The sequence below is a fragment of the Mesitornis unicolor genome, unplaced genomic scaffold, assembly GCF_000695765.1.
Source record: "Mesitornis unicolor isolate BGI_N332 unplaced genomic scaffold, ASM69576v1 scaffold4143, whole genome shotgun sequence".
Lineage (NCBI taxonomy): Eukaryota > Metazoa > Chordata > Aves > Mesitornithiformes > Mesitornithidae > Mesitornis > Mesitornis unicolor.
Genome location: NW_010175215.1, coordinates 60964 through 80658, shown reverse-complemented (window position 1 = coordinate 80658; position 19695 = coordinate 60964). Strand labels below are relative to the sequence as shown.

The window sequence follows — 19695 nt, the reverse complement described above, 5'->3', positions numbered from 1 at the left end:
CTAAAGTCTTTCTGAATGATATCTGACAGTATTTGTTGCATTTTTAGGACCCCGAACATCGATCGTCTGGCAAAAGAAGGAGTGAAACTGACCCAGCACATTGCTGCAGCTCCACTTTGCACCCCTAGCAGAGCAGCTTTCCTCACTGGAAGATATCCCCTCCGATCAGGTTCACCTTGCAAAACCAAGCAGCCTTTAAACATTGCTTTACTGCTGTAGGGAACAATGTCATATAATGGGTGCAAAAGAAATGAGGGTGTGGAAATAGGAGAGATGCCACAGACATCTAATCCCTCACTGAGGCACATAGAGATTTGTGGGATACAATGAACCGACCCAGAGCAGAGAAGAACAACTCTGCAGAGCAGCTTGCTTCCTCCATAGCTCACAAATCTGGTTGTGTTTTGGTGCTCTATTGCACACATAGGGGCCAGAATGGAGTTAGTACAAATTAGTACATTCAAAAAAGTCATTACACAGAACATGAATAATAATAACACATTTCTAAAGCATTAGATACACTGTTTTCCATCATCGGTGACTCCTCATCAGACATCAGAAACAGCTCAGCCTTGCAGGGTGCAAATGTGTGTCCATTCCCTTCAGTCAAGGTGCAAAATGAGTCGCTTAAAGCAAAGCTTTGTTACTTATGTGCCAGAATTCATCCATCCTATGAAATAACAGTTTGACAGCTATATTATTTTTCCCAGTTCTTTTTTTGAAGAAAAAATACTATCCTGTCAAACTGCATCCTTGAGATGAAGAGGTATGAAAAACAAATAGCTCTACATGTTTCTAACAGTGACTCTCTAATGTTTTTCCTATTGCAAATTATCTTTAATGCCTTCATTCCTGAGGCATTTTGAAGCTGACATGCCATCCTACTTTCATCATGACAGCTCCCACTGAGACAGATAGCTTGAAAGCACATATGAGCCTGTACAGGCTCTCTCCCACTATTTACAATAATGTTAGAGACACTCAACGCTTCCATGACAGACTGTACTTCACGTAACATTGCATGATGGGGTTATGCCAGAATATTATGCTAAACAACAGGGTGTAAACCTGCAGGTGAGGAGAAGATTGAGGTGCTAGATAAATGCTCTGTGAGTTTCAAAAGTCAGATACCAGCCATGATACAGTGCTGGGAATCTGAAGTTCCCAGGCAGCCTTATGCAAGCTGGAGTTTGAGGCTGACAGAGGGCTGAAGTCTCCTCCCTGCCCTTACAGTCATAATAAAGTGCATTTCATACAGCCTGGATGCCACCGTAACATATAAAAGCTCCCATACAACTGTGCCATTCTAGATAAAATAATACAAAATGTCTCAGTATGAGATACAAAGAAGAATAGGTGTTATATAATGGACACACTTAACTCTTAATCTTGTCCAGAGTCCCCCAAACAAACAGCATTAGGAGAAACTTTTAATACTATAATATCAATGAAACCAGGAAAAAAGAAAGTATGTTTGATAAAAGGGCTCTACCACTTATCCTTACCAATATTGTTTCTTACTGTATTTTTTAGGAATGGATGCTATAAACAATTACCGTGTTATTTTTTGGAATGGTGGGTCAGGAGGACTTCCTCCAAATGAAACCACTTTTGCCAAAATACTGCAGCAGCAAGGCTACAGCACAGGACTGATAGGTATGGGGACACTCCTGAAGATGGTCTGGAATGTGTTTCACCTGCATGTCTCACTCAAATAATTTTTTTATTTAAAAGTTGCTCATACCTTCATTGTAATAGTTTTATTTCCTGATATCAGAATATCTTGTAAGAAGAAATCTTAATCTAAAAGAGTCTATTTTAAAAGAACAAGCATCTGATAAAGAGATTAATCTTTATCATCGACCTGCTTTAAAATACAGCTGTGGTTGCTAAAATATATAATGAAAAATATATTAATATTTCTTTAATACTATTCTACCAGGTATATGATAATTATTGCAATTATTTATTCCATAAAAAACAAAAACATGAGTCCCATTTAAATATACATGAGGATGCTTTACACAGCTCAGAGCAGATTCACAACAAAAGGGAACAGCTGCTACTTTAAACAATATAGCCAGTTCATAATATCACAGAATTTGGCCTTTCAAAACCAGAAACAAAGCAATGATATATTCTTTAATTACAACATGCCACTATACTTCATCAAGATTTCAGTACAGACCACAGAACATTGCCCTCTTCAGCATTAATATAAATTCTTTTTTACTTGATATTTTATAGGACTTTTTTTTAAATACAGTTGTAACTTTTGGTGATGATCCAGTTTCAAATAATTCTTTATCTCAGATATGTCACATAATTCCACAGACTGATAAAACACAAACGTTCCTGAGCTGAATTCTCAGCCATTTGCCCTATCTCATCTGAGCATCTAAATGTCAATATCTAAAATCTATGTCAGATACATAAAAAAATCAGCTGCACAGAGAAATTGGATTTACTAATAAAAGTGTCTGCACAAATGGATTTGTATTCATTCAGCAGAATAAATCTAAACTATACAGAACAACACTAAAAGAAGCTCTCCAAGCATTTTAAGTTCTGTATTACTGACTCTTCTTCTCACGTTAGCTTTGTAGCAATATTATTTTAGTTCTTTTAATACGCTGATTAAAAAGCCCATGTCTGTTAACCACAGCTTGATTTCAGCATGTAATCACTAACAAAACAATTAGATTTGTCTCCACTTTGCCAAAGGAATTGCCCTGCAGGGAGATTGTGCGGCATCCCACCTAGAAGCTAGCTAGCAAAATGAGCTGGAATTTTCCGTGTGGTCATCTCAGCTAAAATCACACTATAGACACGTAGAGCATCACTTAAATCAGTTTAACCAGATTGACAGATTCTGATTAACTGCACCATAGGAAATGATGAAAAACACTGGTGATAAGTGAAACAAAAATACCCATAAGAACAATTTTACATTCAAGTCAGGAAGCAAGAATTTTATACAGCATCTACCCACATCACGGCAGCTGAATGAGCACTAAGTAGTCTCACCTGAATGACTTGTGATTGTTTTGCTCTGAGCACAACCAATTTAATTGCAAAGTTAAATCCTATTAATAACTTGCAGCTTGAAGCAATAATGAGACTTTTCTGTTGGGGAATGCTTTGCAGATTCTTTGTAATCAGAAAGCCAATGCTGTATAACATATGCCCTGAAAGATTAATTTATCTTAATTATACACTTAGTTTATCTTCTGGAGATTTGAGTCTTCTGTAGCATGTCAGAGCCTTTATTGATCTCAGCTGGAGATTTAGGTGTTGGAGGGCATCTGAAGTCCAAAGATACTTTAGCTGCATCTGTATTTATGAGCAATGAATCTATGTATTGATTACAAACCTGTTTCATTCTATAGCTGGCTCTAAATATGTCAAGAGGTAAATTCAGTAAAGATTTTAGCTGAAAGCAATTCATCCACTTAGACTAGAACTTCAACTCCTCCTTTATATTTATACCCAAAAAGCAACATTATTTTTTCCTCTGAAGCAGCTTTTTCTGCTCCTATTGTAATGCACAGCAATTCTATTGAAACCAACTCAGGTATGTATTGGTACCATAGTGAACAATTTGTATAGGATATCCTTCGGTAAGTTCCTTACTCCACAAAAAGAATCAGTTGCAGATTAGTTTTCAAGTAAAATTCTAAAAGTTCATTTTAATCTATAGATATCCAAGGCCTGCATTACATCAGAGATCATAAAATGCAATTAAACTGCATCTCTCTGATGAGAGGTAGATTGTGGTCACTTGATTCAGATATTCACAAGCCTCAGTGTTTGAGCCAAATGAGTCAACTTGTTCTATCTCCATGTACGTACCTCATCAGTCTGTTTGAACAGACTGGAGGGGAAGCAAAACCATGGTTTTGATGTGTCATTCATCATAATAAAGAACAAGTTGTGTTGCGAAAGGTCAGGAGGTGTTCTTTTTGATATCTAAAGGCTTCAGTAGCCAGAAGGTGCCTTTAAATTTTCAAAATTTGATTAAATACAAATAAAGGGCAAAAATATTTCTAAAACAAAGCCTTTGTTTTATAAATTGGCAAAGTTACTTACATATGTACAGCATAATGAGAAATCCCAATCTCCTGAGTTCAAATTGTTCTGGATCTGGTGGTTTGTCTGCCGAGCCAGTTACTCAACTCTGTTATCCATAGCATCCCTTATCAGTCTGGCACCAACACATCACTGAGTATTGCCATAGTCCTGACATCAAAACATTCAAAACTTTACAGAAAAAAGTCTGCAGAGCACGTTGAACGTAAAGAGACAACTGAACAATGCTATTTTGCCCTGGGTTTACAGAAGGACTACTTCCTCCTATTTCATACTTGACAGGTCTGCAGGAAGCCCATATTTTTTTGGTCAGTTCTGAAAATTTGAATTTTTCTCAATTTCCAGTTCCCTCTGTAGTCCAGCTTATACATTTGATCAAAGCTACAGGGCATGAATATGTGTGCATCACAAAAAGAGCACAAATAGCTTTGTTGGAAATTTAAAATTCATAGAGGTTTACTTTCATCAATCCTAAGATGTATCCTATTATATCACTACATACTCAGTATATATATATAGGATAAAGAAGTTATCAAAGTAGGAAAAAAAACCAACTATTTTTATACAAGAAAAAGCCTGGTTTTAGATATTATCTCTTTACATTTTAATAATCTGTATTTTCAGGGAAGTGGCATCAAGGTGTTAACTGTGAATCCCGCAATGACCATTGTCATCACCCTTTAAACCACGGATTTCACTATTTTTATGGGATGCCTTTTACGCTAATAAGTGACTGTCAACCAACGGAGACACCAGAGATGGACAGAGCCTTTAGAAGGAAGCTCTGGCTTTCAACTGAGATGATTGGCCTCGTTACACTCACAGCTGTCCTGGGAAGACTGATCGGCTTAATTTCAGTCCGATGGAAAACACTTGCCTGCCTTGCAGGGTTTAGTCTCCTGTTCTTCATATCCTGGTTCTCAAGTTATGGGTTTGTACGATACTGGAACTGCATTATGATGAGAAACCACAAAATTACTGAGCAGCCAATGGTGACAGATAGGACTATGTCCCTTATCTTGAGAGAGTCCATTTCATTTATTGAAAGGTAAAGTGTGCTTCCTTTGATCACATTTTTACTGCTTCTTGCATGTCTTGCAACTTTTAAACAATTTTCTCATGTGAAGTCTTTGTACTTTTCATAATATTATATATGATTATAAGTACTATTATGTCTATTAATTATTAACAATATTAACAATGATATCACATTATTAAACAAAAAAAATAGCTTCTGCTTAAGGATGTCTGTTATTCCTAGCTTCACTAAAGCTGATAACATTTCCAAATTTCTGCATGTTGGACTAAATATTTCTAGGCTATTTTGAGGAAATATGTATTTCTATCAATGAGACCAACATCGAAGCCTTAAGGGAAAACAGCTGATGGAAATGTGTGTGTGGGCTGAGGAAGGAGAAGTAGAGCTGTGAGGTAGCCTTACCATATGGACTGACATGTGGGCAACAGCTGGCAGAAGATGAACGTGCTGCCTTTATTTCAGTAGCACTGTGGTGGTTTGCAGTAGCTGAAAGTGGAGCTTTAGCCTGGAACTTTTCTATCTATGATTCAGGGGAAAAAAAGGGTCATTTTATATAAGTCAAATATTATATCAGTCAGATCCTAATCACTGGCTTTTAATACCTTACAAAATAAGATGTTTCTGATCTGATTGTTGAAAGATGTATATACACAAATCATAATATCACTTTCCATTACAACTGACCTCTGTATGTATTGAGGACCTTCCTTCCTAATAACAAAGTGTCTATTTCTGTTTTTTAGAAATAAGCACAAGCCATTCCTCCTCTTTCTTTCCTTTTTACACTCCCACACTCCTCTCCTCACCACAAAAAAGTTTCTTGGGAGGAGCAGCCATGGTTTATATGGAGACAACGTAGAGGAGATGGACTGGATGGTGGGTAAGTCACCATAGCGAATAACAATGTCTCCCACTAGCTAATACTTAGGTCTGAATACATAACAAAAATGCAGTCATTTTTAAAAGAACAAGGAAGATAATTAAAAACAAGAAGGAAAAAACATCCTAAGCATTTAATAAACATCTGTCAGTTTTGTACGAGCACTGTTGACTTATAGTGTTGGCTTTTTGTTTTCTCCAGTCATGGACCAAATACATCTTCACTCAATTTTCTTTGTCTAGTGTTTACCAGTTTTAACCATGTCCCCTGTGCTCCTCTGAAGGAGCTCTCCTTCTTTTCTTACTAAATAAGTGAGAATTATTAAGTTTTCTGTGATTACTAAAGATCAGGTAACTTCAGCCTCTTAGGATCATGTCTTACCTATTTCTAAGTAGGACACATCAGAAGGAGACAAAACTGATAAGCAAATTAATTGCAGGTGTCGACGAGCAGACTATTTCTCTGTAACTGCTGCATTCAGCAGAGTACTGAATATTTTTCAGCCCCATTCATAAATCCAGAAATGTTTCTATATATTAATTGGTATGCCTCCAGAAATTAGCTTCATGTTATTTTTCACCATGTTTTTTGGAGGGAAAGAAGTTATTTATCACCCAGTCATGGCGTGCATGAAAAACCAGCCACATTTGCAAAAGGGATAAGAATCAGGTACACATACAGAAAGAATTAATCAGTTTTCAAACCTACCTGTCAAACACTTATACACCATAAATATAATTAAGAACATCAGAAGCAGCTCAAGAACTTTTAAATAAAGAACTATATTAATTATACATATTATATCCAGCCAGTAATTTAATGCAAATACTAACTGTTGTCTAGACAATATAAGAGAAGGATACATGACATTTTTTCCTTATTTCTCACGATGATCATCACTTATGCAGAATCTTAGTTTTTGGGGACCTTGGATCGTTTATTCTTTCCATATTTTTACAGCACGTGGCACTTCTGCCCTTTACAGTACAGGCTTCTGGTCTGTGATTGTGGTTCTTGCACTCCTTTGTTATAATACAAATAATAAATTTTCTGTGCTTTTACAGACAGTGAAATCACAGCTACAAATCTTGATCCTAAAATCCTCTTTTTTTAAGCAATAAGCAGCCCTACATAGATATGAAATTACATTGATGAATGCTTACAAGCAAGAGGCTAAAATTTATGTAGTGTAAGCAGTATTTTTATTTTTTAATGCACACATATTCCCATGTTAACAGGCCAGGTTCTAGATGCTATTGACAAGGAAGGCTTGGAAAATACTACACTGGTTTACTTTGCCTCTGATCATGGTGGATGGCTGGAAAGACAAGAAGGCAAAAGGCAGCTGGGTGGCTGGAATGGAATATACAGAGGTAAGAGCTGTTGGGGATGGTGACAACCCAGCAACAGCTAGTCAAATAGTCAGGACATCCATAAAGCTTAAATAAGACTGTATGCTCAAGGAGTAACAGTGTTTCAACACTGAGAAGCAAATTTGTCTCATTCTAATCAAGCATCTAAAAATTTAGACAGTTCTAGAATGTGCAAGTGTTTCTTATAAGCATGAATTCTCAAACTAGCATCTCCTCATAAGCCAACTGAGCTCAAGTTAATTTTGGTCTAGCATGTGTAACTTCTCATTAAATGTTAGTTCCATCTTACATCTGAACCCTTACCTTAAATACAACAAGTGTGTCACAGGATTGTAAAGGAGAGATGAGAACTAGGCTCAGAAATCACTTTATGCCTGGAAATGTTATCCACATTGAGTTCTGATGGGGCAAGGTGTTTATAAAATGATAGAAGAGATTAAGTGTGTAAGGTCACGCGAGCGGTCTGCCATAGTGAATACACTTTCACTGATGCTGCGGGGAAGGGGTTTAATGATAAAAGCAAAAGGGTAAGAAAGGCTCAAAAAGGTAACATTAACTTATGATAATACAATAACATTTGTCTAAAATTTCTCTTCATTTTACATTAAACATTTATTTTAAAGAAAATGTATTATTTCTTTGTGGAAGGTGGAAAAGCTATGGGAGGCTGGGAAGGAGGAATCCGTGTCCCAGGGATATTTAGATGGCCAGGAGTGCTACCTAAAGGCACAGTTATCAATGAACCTACAAGCCTTATGGACATTTATCCCACAGTAGTTCGTCTGGCTGGAGGGTTGTTACCCCAGGACAGGTACAGACAAAAGCATCTTTATTCCTCCTTCTCTCTCAAGACAATGGAAAAACCTATTTCAGAAACACGTTCTGAGTCTGACATTTTCTTTTTCACTCCTACTCCTTTTCTAGACAAATGTTACCACACATAAGTCACCTCTTCTCTACATTTGAGTTTCAGCATCTACCTGCAATCTTCTACAAGAATCTTCCTTGTTCAAAGTTACCAGTTCCAGCAAGAGGCCTGCATAGGGGATGCAGTCCTGTATATCTTACCCCAGTCTGACAGTCTCCATTTTTTCTGCTAGGGTCATTGATGGCCAGGATCTGATGCCTTTACTGCGAGGAACAGTTGAGCATTCAGAGCACGAGTTCCTGTTTCATTACTGTGGGATTCATTTACATGCTGTGCGCTGGCACCAGAAGGACAGTGAGTACAGAACTACTTTCTCAAGGATTAGGTTACATCTAGAGGAAGGCAGATTTCTCTCACATATTTTTTCTGGGATTGCAGCTTTCCAAGTAGTTCCAGGTGTAAGGTGGTGAAGAACTTATTAGCATTGCCTCTATTGTAAAGCACAAAGAGTTTGCTCGTGGCTTCAAGGCAGTGGCATGCCAGGCAGGCTACTGGAGCTCAGGATGGGTCTCACACACCTCTCTCTATCTGAATGCAAAGCCTGGGGAGTCCATGCCCTCCTTGTCTCATGGAAAAGTCCTTGCCTCAGTCCTTTGTCTGTTTTTCTGCTACCTTAACAAGGAAGCAAGCCATGGAAGCCCCAACTCTTTTTTTCATGTCATTATGAGAAACAAAGTCAAGTATAACTGATACTTGCTGAAAATTTTGGAGAAATTTTCAAGCATCAGAAATCATTTTACATTATTTATTTAATTCTGTGGCTCTTAATTTTAAATGAAATTATGATATTATATCAACTAATAACTCTAGAGCTAAACTGAAACCAGAAATTAACCATAGAAAAACATTCATTCTTCTACCACTGTCATTGCAAACCTTCTTTCTTTCCCGCCAGGTGGAGCCATCTGGAAGGCTCATTATGTGACCCCAGTCTTTCATCCACCTGGTGCTGGGGCTTGTTATGATAAAGGATTTTGCCCATGTTTTGGGGAAGGCGTCACCCATCATGACCCTCCATTGCTGTTTGATCTCTCACGAGACCCTTCAGAAGCCAAACCACTGTCAGCTGACACTGAACCCCTCTTTGACATTGTAATAAAGAAGATTGGAAGAGCCATAGAAGAGCATCGCAGGACACTGACCCCAGTCCCAGAGCAGCTCTCCTTGTACAATGTGCTGTGGAAGCCGTGGCTGCAGCCATGCTGTGGGACATTCCCATTCTGCTGGTGTGATAAGGAAAGTGATGATAAACTTGCCAACCTATAAAGAAAAGAACCAAAGTTATTTCCTCAAATGTTTTTTTAGATCAAGAACATTTTCTTTGGGGGTTGATTGGTGGGTTGTTTGTTTTTATGACACTTGTATTTGAGAATTGTTCCAGTGAATGGCACAGTATACCTTGAAAGGTTGGACTAGATGATCCTTGTGGTCCCTTCCAACCTGGTATTCTATGATTCTATGATTCTTTAGGTTGGACACTCTCAGGGACTGAAATATTTCATAGCACTATAGGATATCCATTTGGACCTAGAGGGTACAGGAAGACATTTGAGCTAGAATTTGTCCTGGACACTGGTGCTTGCCCATGAAAGCAGTCATCAGGCTCTGCTGATGTGTAAAGTGCCATGGGATCAGGAAATGTTCAGAGTTTGGTAAAACAGACATTATGTGTGGAACGATCATGGGCAATAATAAAGGCTGCCTTGACAAAACCATAGTATTTCTTTATCTTTTGGGTAGTCAACACATGATGGTATCCTGCTTTCTTGTGCAGCTGCAGGAGAAAACCAACCTTTTTTAATTCATTTAATTTCATTGCTCTTTGGGAATTCTAACCCTATATTCATATATGTTAAATAATAGGAGCATGGCTGCCACTTCCAGCCTCCTTGTTGCAGGACCCTCCTGCCTGGCTGCTGGAGTCCAGCCCAGTGCCTGGGGACCTCGGGTCTCTGCCCAGGCTGAGGGACATGGCTCCTGCCTTCCCTTTTGCAGGTTCAACCCATGGTGAAGCTGAGCACTATCCCAGAGATACACACATGGGGACACACACATGCAAAGGACACTGACATGACCAGTTGTTGTCTCCATGTATTGTGTTGAAAGGTCCTGTGTAGTCTGATGAACATGGCACACAGGCTTACAAACAGTTTTGATAGACTCAAAATGGCATTTTTTAGATAAACACAAAGTCGTACATCAAAATAGTCTCCTTGACAGTAAGTATAATGAACATCTATAAATAATTGCCACTATTAGGGGTCCCTCAGGCTGTTTTCCAGTTGAACAAGAAATATATTAATAAGGCAGGCATTTCTTTAGGGTAGTCTTACACACAAAGAATACACCATCTCCTCCTTCTATAAATACCATGGGAACTGGTTTCTGCTTTTGCTGTTCTTAACCTCTTTTGGTCATCAATTTGTTTGAAAGGACTTTTGTTTTCAGATTAATTTGTCATCTTCTGGCTATTCCCCCTTTTCCATTTATTGTGTAGCTGTTGTGGCAGTGAGAGTTGCAGTATTTCACTCACAGCTGGGCTACCAGCTTTTCCCCATGTTCAGAGAGCATTCAAATACATTTTGCAAACCGAAGGATCTAACAGTTAACATTTAACAACATATTACAACTCATGTTTTGAGGGGTATGGGTTTAGTTATTTTCTGTTGCCTGTTATTTTCAGCTTTTTGGAAGCTCATTAAAATCAGTGAGAACTGCTGATTTCAGGAGATATGAGACTGGGATCATTACACACTGTTATCTTACTTGTTGTTATCACATCTGACAGGCAGTTGCAAAAAAGAACAAGGCTATTCTTCTTTGCTTTACAGGATCCTGAGATATAAAACTCAGAAAGTACACAGCAAATAAAATGTTGCAATTAGGAAAAAAGTCCCTTAGGAAAAAAAAAATTCTAGCATATGTGTAATTATACTACCATACTAGTATGATAAAAGTAGTCATTTTATGTATCTCATAAATTGTTATATTAACTAATTAATACAAATATGTCACATATTTTGTAAATGCTTAAAACATTGGGTGAACATAATATCTATAAAAAGTGAAAGCAATGTGGCTTATATGTAGTTTTCTGCATATAGAAAGACTTTCTTAAGTCTTTTGGTATCACCAGCAGCATAAACTGAGGAGAACTGAAAGAAAACTTTCTAAATATCAGTTAAAACTCTTCAGCCCAATTAAAAAAAAGAAAAAGTCCAAGCCAAAGCATACAAATACTTTCACATTAAGTGTTATATATCAAGTGTCAAGCTTTAGTAAAAGTAGTTCTGAGAAGCTAGAAGGGAATTAGAGAACGGCTGGAAGAGGTAGGGTTGTACTTCTCTTTGTGACAGCAGTTTGGAGTAAATATTTGGAGTTTTGTGCTCAGTCTCTATTAAATGGAGAATGTCAGGGGAACACTTGGGTTGTACCAGAGTGCCACATCAGGTTCTCAATGCCATCCCAGGTAAAATTTAGTGCAGAGATATGCTGAGTTTTCTCTTCCCTGTGTGGACAGATCTCCTGCCTTCAGCAGAGAAGCCAGGAAGGAGAAACTAAAAGCCTCCCCCAGGTTTCCCTGCCTTGGTGGCATTTCAGGAATGACCTTAAAGATCATCTTGTTCCCCCCCCGTCATGGGCAGGGACACCTTCCACTAGACCAGGTTGGTCTTGAACACTTCCAGGGAGGGAGCATCCACAACTTCCCTGGGCAACCTGTGCCAGTGTCTCACCAGTTATCAACTCATTTTCTCAGCCAAGTAGTATGAACTGCTTTATCAGTATCTTATTAGAAAAAAGAGTAGGAACTTCTTGTTGTTTTAGAAAGACCAACAAGGTTTAATCTCTGGTGGTGCGTTTGAGCTCTTGGCTGTGAGCTAACCACATAGTAGAAAGTAATCCAGATAATAAATAAATAAATAATCCAGGTGGTAAAAAAATAAAACAGAGAGAAAGAGAAATGGACTATTCACTCCTCTTAAGCAAGCTTAACAGAATCTTTATACGTGTAAAACAGATCATGTGATTTCTCCCAGCTTCAGAAATTTATTAGTTTGGTCCTCACATACACAACACTGCTTCCCATCCATCATGACATAACAGAGAAAGACAAGGCATATGTCTTGTATAAACTAGCACATTTTTCATTAGATAGAAACAGTATCGGTGAATACTACTGCTCCCAAGCTCCACGCTGCTCAAGGTTACATTCATTCTCAGTAACACTAGATATGCTGCTAAAAACACTGGATTACAGGTCCTTGGAGCAAAGACCCTTTGAAACCTTTGCAAAGTGCATCAACAAAATTAGTGCCAGAATAAAATAAGCAAATGAAAACAAGGAGGAAAGAAAAAATGAATTCTATTCTAGGTGAAACATTTACAATGAGACTGGTAGAAGGTTGACTAAGTAGCCCCTAAGTTTAAAGAATGCCTACAAGTGAGATTTTTGCCCTGTGTTTTAAGTGTTGCAGTAGTCCTTTAGACGGTGTAACTCCCAGCTTTAGTCTATATAAGATAGTTTGGATAAACAGCTCATGAGAAGCTTTCTTCAGCCAAATAAAAATAATTTATTGAAAGCTCTGCAGAGTGCTGAACGTTCCTGTGCTGATAAGGCACACTGCTCTGGGACCCTTGCATCTATCAAGAAGGAAAGATTTTCCTCATTGCAACAACTGTGCATTCCACTTCCATATTTGAGAACTAACCGAGAGACCATGTGTCCCCAATTTGGTCTGTGCTGCCTCTCCTTTCCTCATTTATTTCCCTCTGAATCTTCATGAAACTGGAGCCAGGCCCTGCACCTGACTAGTTTTCAAAGAATCACCAATAAGTGACTGAAGCTCTTGCTTTTGTTCCAGCTCTAGGAAACTTCCCATGTCCCTTGTGATGGGCTCCTGCTCTTCCTCTGCAGGAGACCCAATGGTGAGTCATGAAGGGAGAGAGGATTAATTAACTGATTAATTAATTGTTGTCTTGCTGGCACAGCCAGGTGAAGGCCAGATAGCCTATATGTTGAAGACAGTGGTAGTTTCTGCTGATGCGCAGCCTTCAAACATACAAACAAAGAAAAAGACTGAAAGGTGAAAGAATGTGGATGTTATTTCCTGTAATAAATTACTCCCATTCAGAACATGGAATCACTTAGGCCTACAGGTAACTGAACAAATCCACACAGGCTTATGTTTGTTCCCTTCAGGCAGGATGACAGGCAGGATGACTGGCTTGCAGAACCATCTTTGTTAGCTGTTCATGCCATAAAATAGCCATCAGTTTGAAAACTATATTATTTTCTGAACTTCTTTCTTTCAAGAAAAGCTATCCTGTCAAATTGAAATCTTCAGAAACCTTCAAAAACTAGATAGCTGTATCAACCTCAATCAAAAGCTCCCCAGTGGTACTGGTACTGCAATGGTTTCAATTTACTGTGCATTCTTGGAGAAGTGAAGCAGACACCCTCGTCCACTCCCAAGCTGAGAGCTCCCACTGACACCCCCTGAAGATGCCAGTGAAAGCCAGCACCTGGTCAGCGTTTTCTGCAACCAGACCTTTTGTGTGGTTTTTAAAATACCTAATATCTGACTGCTGTTGAATAAAAGACTCATCTCATCTAGTATTCTTGTCTAAATATACATGCATAAGTTGTTTTGAAAAGATGCCTTCAAGATAGATATACAGAATAAAATCTATGTAATGGTATCAAATTACACAATTTGGGAAGAGGAACATCACTGGAAGGTTCTTCAGAAGTTACAGGATCATACAAAAGCAGGATGTCAAATACTAATCAGTTTGTTCACTTTTTTTTTAATCCTCTCTAAAACAGTAATTAAAATTATTCTAAATTACTAGTAATATAACATATAAAGCAAACACCGTCCTGCTTTTCAGAATTTGATTTCAGTTAGTGTTGTTTTCATGTTGGTGCTTCAGTGTTTTTCTCTTGTACACTTCAGTATCCCTCACATTAATGTTTTTGGGACTTTTTTTTCTTATAAATGGTTTTACTAGCCTCCCAGAAGACTGGGATACTTCCAAAACTCAAACACGTGAGCTAGTTTCAGAGTTCTGTGACTTTCTGCCATTAGGCAGTTCATTTATTTCTTACTAATCATTGCTACAATTAATAAACTATTTATAAACTTATTTACTTATGTTCAATCACTCCATGAGATCTCATGATCTCTTTCTAGACAATAGGGGTAGGAAGAAAATAGTATTTTATCCTTTGCTTACTACATATTTTCTTTTCTACTTTCTAAGGCTGGCAGAATTGAAAAAAGGCCAGAGATATTCTGTTTTGCCTTGGAAATGTGGGCTCTTCAAGATTCTGGTTTATACCTTTTTCTTGTGTGTGATCTATGTTGCAGGGCAATGTGGAGATCCTGCAACTTCTGTAGGACCTCACCAAGGAAAGGAACAACAACGATAAGGGCTAGCAGTTTCTAAGTGAGGAAAGTTAATTTTAAATATTGTTTCTTAATATTTAAAAGCATTTGCATTTTCAGGAAGCCACCATCAAAGTACTGTCTGTGACTCCACAATGAACAATGTCATCACCCTTTAAATAATGGGTTTGGTTAATTTTATGGCCTGCCTTTTAGCTTAGTAAATACCTGTCAGATAACTTGGCTGATGAGAGCCTTCAGTGTGAAGCTCTGGCTCAGGTAATTGGCCTCATTACACTCACTTTTACCTTTGGATGACTTACTGCCTTGATTTCAGTCAGCTGGAAAACTGTCATCTGCCTTGCTAGGTTTGATCTCTTGTTCTTTGCCACCTACTTCTCACTGTTAATTTGTAAAACACTGGAACAAGGTTATGATGAGAGGCTATGAAATTACAGCAAAACCAGTGGTGACAGAAACGACTTAATTTCTCATCTTGAGAGAAGCAGCATCAGCTACCGAAAGTTAAAGTATATTTCCCTGCAAATATACCATTGTTCTAGAGGCACTTTCCTTCTCTGTTTGAATGTCTGAGAAATTAATGATCAGTAAGAAGTTAATTGTCTTAAGCCAATTAAGACTGTCAAAAGTAAGATTGACTCTATATGAATGATAATATTGTGTCTTCATTTCAAAACCTAAGGTACCCTGAATTCTCCATGATCGTTAGCTCTGCTCAAGCACTGAAAATTTTTTCAAGCTTTCATACTTTGGAACAAAATTGTCTAGACTACACTTAGATAAATATTTATTTTTGCTCAGGAGACCAAGTCTTTTTAAAGGATTGCAGACAAAGACAGAAGCAGACTGGCCTTTTAGAACAGCACATTCTATAGCAAGTATTTCACACTCACTTCAGTGGTGGGCCTAACAAATTAATTGAATCCGACTGTACTTTACTTGAGCTACTGACCCATGTACAGTAAGACTTTTCCTATTCCTCGCCCAGAATTTCCCAGCAAGAAGGACTCTTCATAACTCCCAGGCTTCCCACTCCTGGCCATACTGCTTAGGGCAGATGTCACAATAACAAAACACACTAATTTCTGCAAGGGATCTAAAGCCAGGGAATCTTACCTGCTGTGCAAATCACACATATCTCTGAAGTTTTAAACTTTTCTCTTTTGTCTTCCAGTCACATGCCAAGAAATGCTATTACACGCAGCATCTCTAACTGCAGCTGAAAAAACAACATAGATCTGCTGAAGAGCTGAGACTGATTTGTTATTCTAATAACTGTGCAGTTAATAATATAGTTACCTTATTTTGACTAGAACTAATAAGTTTTTTCAAAGTACCTAATATCTTAAATAAATGTCTTTTTTAAGTGCAATGACTGTTTAGTTGTTACAATATGCAAGCGTACCAACACAAGTGTACTCAGTGGGCTCTGATTTTAAATAATGCTAGATGGGACTCTTTAGTCATAGTATCACAGAATGGTTTGGGTTGGAAGGGACCTTAAAGATCATGTAGTCCAACTTCCTGCCATGGGCAGGGACACCTCCACTAGACCAGGTTGCTCAAAGCCCAGTCCAACCTGGCCTTGAACATCAGGGAGGGGGCATCCACAGCTTCCCTGGGCAACCCGTGCCAGTGTCTCACCATCCTCACAGTAAAGAATTTTTTCCTAAAATCTATTCTTATATTGATTCACCTGTACTACCTGTGAGTAAAAAGAGGGATCCTGGGTTCCCATGGTCCTGTGAAGTTGCATGGCAAGACAGACAGTGCCACCACATGAGTATAGTGGTAGCACAGGAGAGAACTCGCAGACAGAGGAACTATAATAATGTAACGGGGAATTGGCCAGGCTGCCAGATGATGGTGATGCATACACCAACATGACACTACAAAGGTTGATTTTCTTTGATTGCAAGGGGCCATCCTGCTTCCACCCATAGGGTGCTTCTCCACATGGCACGATGTATACTGCCTGTGATTTATGACCTTCCATTCAGTTACCAGTAAAGCTCTTTCTGTTGGCCTTGGCTGTTACAGGAGCTGTCTTTCCAGCTTCTACTTTAAAACAGTTCTTCCTCGTCCAGCAGGAGCAGGCTGGACAAGCCCTCCCCTGCAGCGCGACTAAATGGCTTTCACCAGATTTTTAAAGGGGACCAACGCCCATAAATTACTGATATGAATACAGGCCGTGCTTTCGTAAAACTCTTTAGAGGCAAAGATCAGAAAGTCTGAGAGGAAGAGAATAGTGAGAACAAAGCTCCTGCCGTGAGTTAGCATGGAGTAAGTAAAAGATTTGGGTTTGTTTTGGTTTTTGTTTGTGGTGGGTTTTTTTGTGTTGTTTTTTTTTGTGTGTGTGTTTTGTTTTGTTTTATAAAAAGCTTTCTGTTTTGCCTTCGGGTATAACTTTTCCTTCCTTCCTGTACACCAGACTGACACGCCTTTCCGGGGGGGGAGGTGAATCTGCACTCGCTCACCACCGAACTGCTGTGCTCCGGGGCATCGGGGCGGGACCGGCCTCTGGGGGCGGCGCTTCCCCGGTAGCGCTCAACCGTTCTCCCGCCAGGCTCCAGGTCATGGAGGAGCTGTGCTGAAGCAGGGAGTTTCACCTCGGAGAGCCGAGCTTTCCCTGAGGGGTGGCGTCCTGCCTCGGCCTTTGCTCTGCTGACCTCCGGCTGAGGGGGCCTCTGCCTTCCCGCGGAGCGGACCTGCCGGATCAGAAACAGCAAAAACAACGCGTGGGCAGGATTAGAGTATGGGGGAGTGGGCTACACAGTAATTAACGATTGCTGTTTTCCTTCCCGCTTTAGTGTTTCAAACCAAGCTGCAGGTTTCAGAGTATTAGATGGTGAATAGCAGGTGTTCTGCTTTTATTAGTATTATATGTTGTTGTATATTGTCATGTGTTGTTATTATATATTACATTATTATCATATATTATTTTATGCCTGCTCCCTAGAAGTGTTCAAGCTCAGGTTGGATGGGCCTTTGAGCAACCTGGTATAGTGGGAGGTGTCCATGCCCATGGCAGGGAGGTTGGGACCAGATGATCTTCAGGGTGTCTTTCACCCCAAACCATTCTGTGATTCTACGATTATTATTATTGCTAACATTACTGCAGCTTTACAATGGTGTGCGCAAAGCATGATTTGCTTCCAGTTTACTTCTGTGTGATATCTGCTTGTTCTCTAGCAGCCGTGCTCCTACTTGCTGCTCTTTTTACCTCGTTAGTCTGCCCTGTTTCTGCCTCCAATTTTCCAGCTTTGTGCATCGTTCTTGTTCTGGCTAAAAGGAAAGCTGTGAGCTCTTGAATGATTACGTTGAAAGTAGAGGGCACAATTAGATCATTTAGACCAGGGACTGCTAATTGTGATGTGAAAATGGATAAGCAAATTTAAAGCCTAGGGCCAGAGCATTCCCTTTTACTGTCACACTGAAGGCACGGTGGTGGTGTGCAGCAACAAGGCCAGAACAGGGTAGCTGTAATAAATTGGAAAATTTGGGTTGTTTGCCACAAAAGTTTTGGTTAGTTGTGGTAACACAATACAAATATTAATATTATAAACTAAATACCCCCAGTGAGCACTCACAGTTGACTTCCTGAGAGTGCAGAATTGATAGGGAAAAAAAGAAAAAACAAACAAACAAACACTGAGAAGTTCCTGATATTTGGCTTTTATATTTCTTGCAAGGACATCCCTTGTTTTATGGTTGATGGACAGCACCTGTTTCTGGCTCACCAGCTGTACATACTGAGCAAGTGGTTCACATCAGCTGGGAACTTTTTTGTCCTCGTTTCACTCCTTCCTCACTTGTTGCCTCTCCCTTCCTGAACATCTGGATGCCTAAAAGCTATGAGAGAAAGGGAGGAAAGGACAACAAAGTATAATAGTATGTTGTACATGTTTCTTCCAGAGCCATAATGCAAGCTGAGATTAGCGTTTTTAATTACATTCAAATATATTGTTGAATGTGATTAACACATTGTGTGGTACATTTTTATAGAAGTGTTTATTTTTATCTAACAGTTAAGCAGCATCGTACCTCTGTGCATGTTTTGAAAACATTTGTCCTAATGCTTATAATTCACTTTTGTTATTTTTAAATGAGATGTAAGGAGTTTGGGTTCTGGTTTTGTTTTGGTTTTGTTTCAGTGTGCAAATAATTTCTTTCAGTATCTGAAGTTAGACAAAGAAAACAGAAAGAAAGCACATTTTTTTTGCTGTGTATGATTACTGACTTTTAGCTTAACTGCCAGGAGAAATTACAAATTTTTCTGTTGGAGCTGTATCGAACAACATTTTTAAGAATGAGAAATTCTTTTAAGTTCTAGTGGCTTCCCAGAGCAAGTGGTGGTATTGCCAGTTTTCTGGGGATGAGGGTGAAACATGAGATATGCCTGGCCTCGATACTTTGGCCATGGGCAGGTATTTTTGAAGTGGAGGTTTGTCTTTTCTCTTCTGTGTGAGACTGCAAGGATGGACTCCAATCTGAGAATATATTCAACAAGTGAAATGGTCAGAGGATGGGGAAACTGCCTGGAGCCAAGCTGCAGCAGGGGAAGAAAGGGCTAATTTTTTAGCAGTTTCAGGCTTGCAGCTTGCTTTCTGTAAAGCAAAGCTAAAAAAAACCCCCAGGATCTGCACAAGGCAGCTGGCTAGAAAAAGCTATATAACACTACTTGGAATTGTTACAAATCTGTTTGAGTTTGGTCCACCTAATGCAGACACTCAATAAACCAAGCAAAAGCTGCTTTTGCTAAATCTCTTCAAGTGACTCTTGAGGCAGCTGCTTCCTGGCAGGTTGAATGAATTGTATTGTAACTGGATTAAGCCTTTGTTAATGGCTGACAAATTTGGAGAAAGAAAGGGTAAGGCAGTCATGTGTAGTAGTATCAGCTGCAGAAGACAGTAAGTCTTGGATAAGGTTTACAGTCAGAATTGTTTAACTAAGGGGAATGTGTCCACACAAATTGT

At 39.0% G+C, this 19695-nt stretch overlaps 1 protein-coding gene across 1 annotated transcript in view; it reads left to right on the top strand.

Moving 5' to 3' along the window:
• Window positions 1-9648, top strand: part of LOC104538187 (arylsulfatase H-like) — an 11446-nt gene extending 1798 nt beyond the window's left edge. The window contains exons 3-10 of the mRNA XM_010181296.1: window positions 48-169; window positions 1534-1656; window positions 4714-5137; window positions 5872-6008; window positions 7247-7381; window positions 8030-8192; window positions 8482-8603; window positions 9205-9648. Coding sequence (XP_010179598.1) covers window positions 48-169; window positions 1534-1656; window positions 4714-5137; window positions 5872-6008; window positions 7247-7381; window positions 8030-8192; window positions 8482-8603; window positions 9205-9575 — 1597 coding nt within the window. The 3' untranslated portion in view covers window positions 9576-9648. The remainder of the gene's footprint in view (window positions 1-47; window positions 170-1533; window positions 1657-4713; window positions 5138-5871; window positions 6009-7246; window positions 7382-8029; window positions 8193-8481; window positions 8604-9204) is intronic.
• The last annotated feature ends 10047 nt before the right edge of the window (window positions 9649-19695 follow it).